We start from the raw sequence: 720 nt of genomic DNA, 5'->3' as shown, positions 1-720 counted from the left end.
GCCGTGCAGAAGGTGAGGGCAGCCCCACACCCTCAGCCGCGTGTTCTGGCCCTGGTTCGCACCTCGGTGGCACCTGGGGTGCCGCCTCACCTCGCACTGTGCCCCTCTGGCTGCTCCCTCAGCCTTGTGCTCATTCATTCCCTGCAGGTCTATGGCCAGGGCTCGGGCCTGGAGTGCAGGCGCCACGTCCAGAAGCTGAACTTGCTGCAGGGTGAAGCAGAGGAGGCGCTTGGTTGGACATCTTGGTACAGTGTTTAACCTTTACCTGCTCGTTGCTTTCGATGTGCTGCAGCTGATGTGCACCTTCACACTCTGGGTGCCTGTTGCCCAACCTGAGCGTGTCATGGGAGGGTTTTCTGGCCTGTTGAGAAGCCTTGACCGTGCCAGTTTTGTCCTCACCTCATTAGGAGCAAGGTTTAGTGTCCCAGCATGTTTCTTTTGACAAGGATTTCTTTCATGTAACTTTAGGTGATCAGTAGCATGTGTTGGTAAGGCCTTTACTCATTAATACATATGCAATAGGGTTTGGGTTTGTTGTGTTGTTTTTTAAAATTTGGTCTTTCTTAAGTACTGTTTGATGAGCTGACTGTGGAGGCGTCCATTTTACAGTTTACATCCTCAGAAAACATCCATTTGAAGAAGTTGCTGCCTAACTGTTGGCATTTAAGGGGTTCACACTGTAAATCTGTTGAGTAATCAGTGCTGCTATTGATAAAAGAC

General features: G+C 50.4%; 1 protein-coding gene across 1 annotated transcript in view; it reads left to right on the top strand.

Moving 5' to 3' along the window:
* Window positions 1-720, top strand: part of CUNH5orf45 (chromosome unknown C5orf45 homolog) — a gene marked incomplete at its 5' end in the record, with an annotated part of 3144 nt that continues 2424 nt past the window's right edge. The window contains 2 exons of the mRNA XM_017728032.1: window positions 1-12; window positions 148-245. Coding sequence (XP_017583521.1) covers window positions 1-12; window positions 148-245 — 110 coding nt within the window. The remainder of the gene's footprint in view (window positions 13-147; window positions 246-720) is intronic.

Source organism: Corvus brachyrhynchos, unplaced genomic scaffold (genome assembly GCF_000691975.1).
Source record: "Corvus brachyrhynchos isolate BGI_N302 unplaced genomic scaffold, ASM69197v1 scaffold21, whole genome shotgun sequence".
Classification (NCBI taxonomy): domain Eukaryota; kingdom Metazoa; phylum Chordata; class Aves; order Passeriformes; family Corvidae; genus Corvus; species Corvus brachyrhynchos.
Note: the sequence above shows the minus strand (reverse complement) of the source record. Positions and strands in the feature narration are given on the sequence as shown.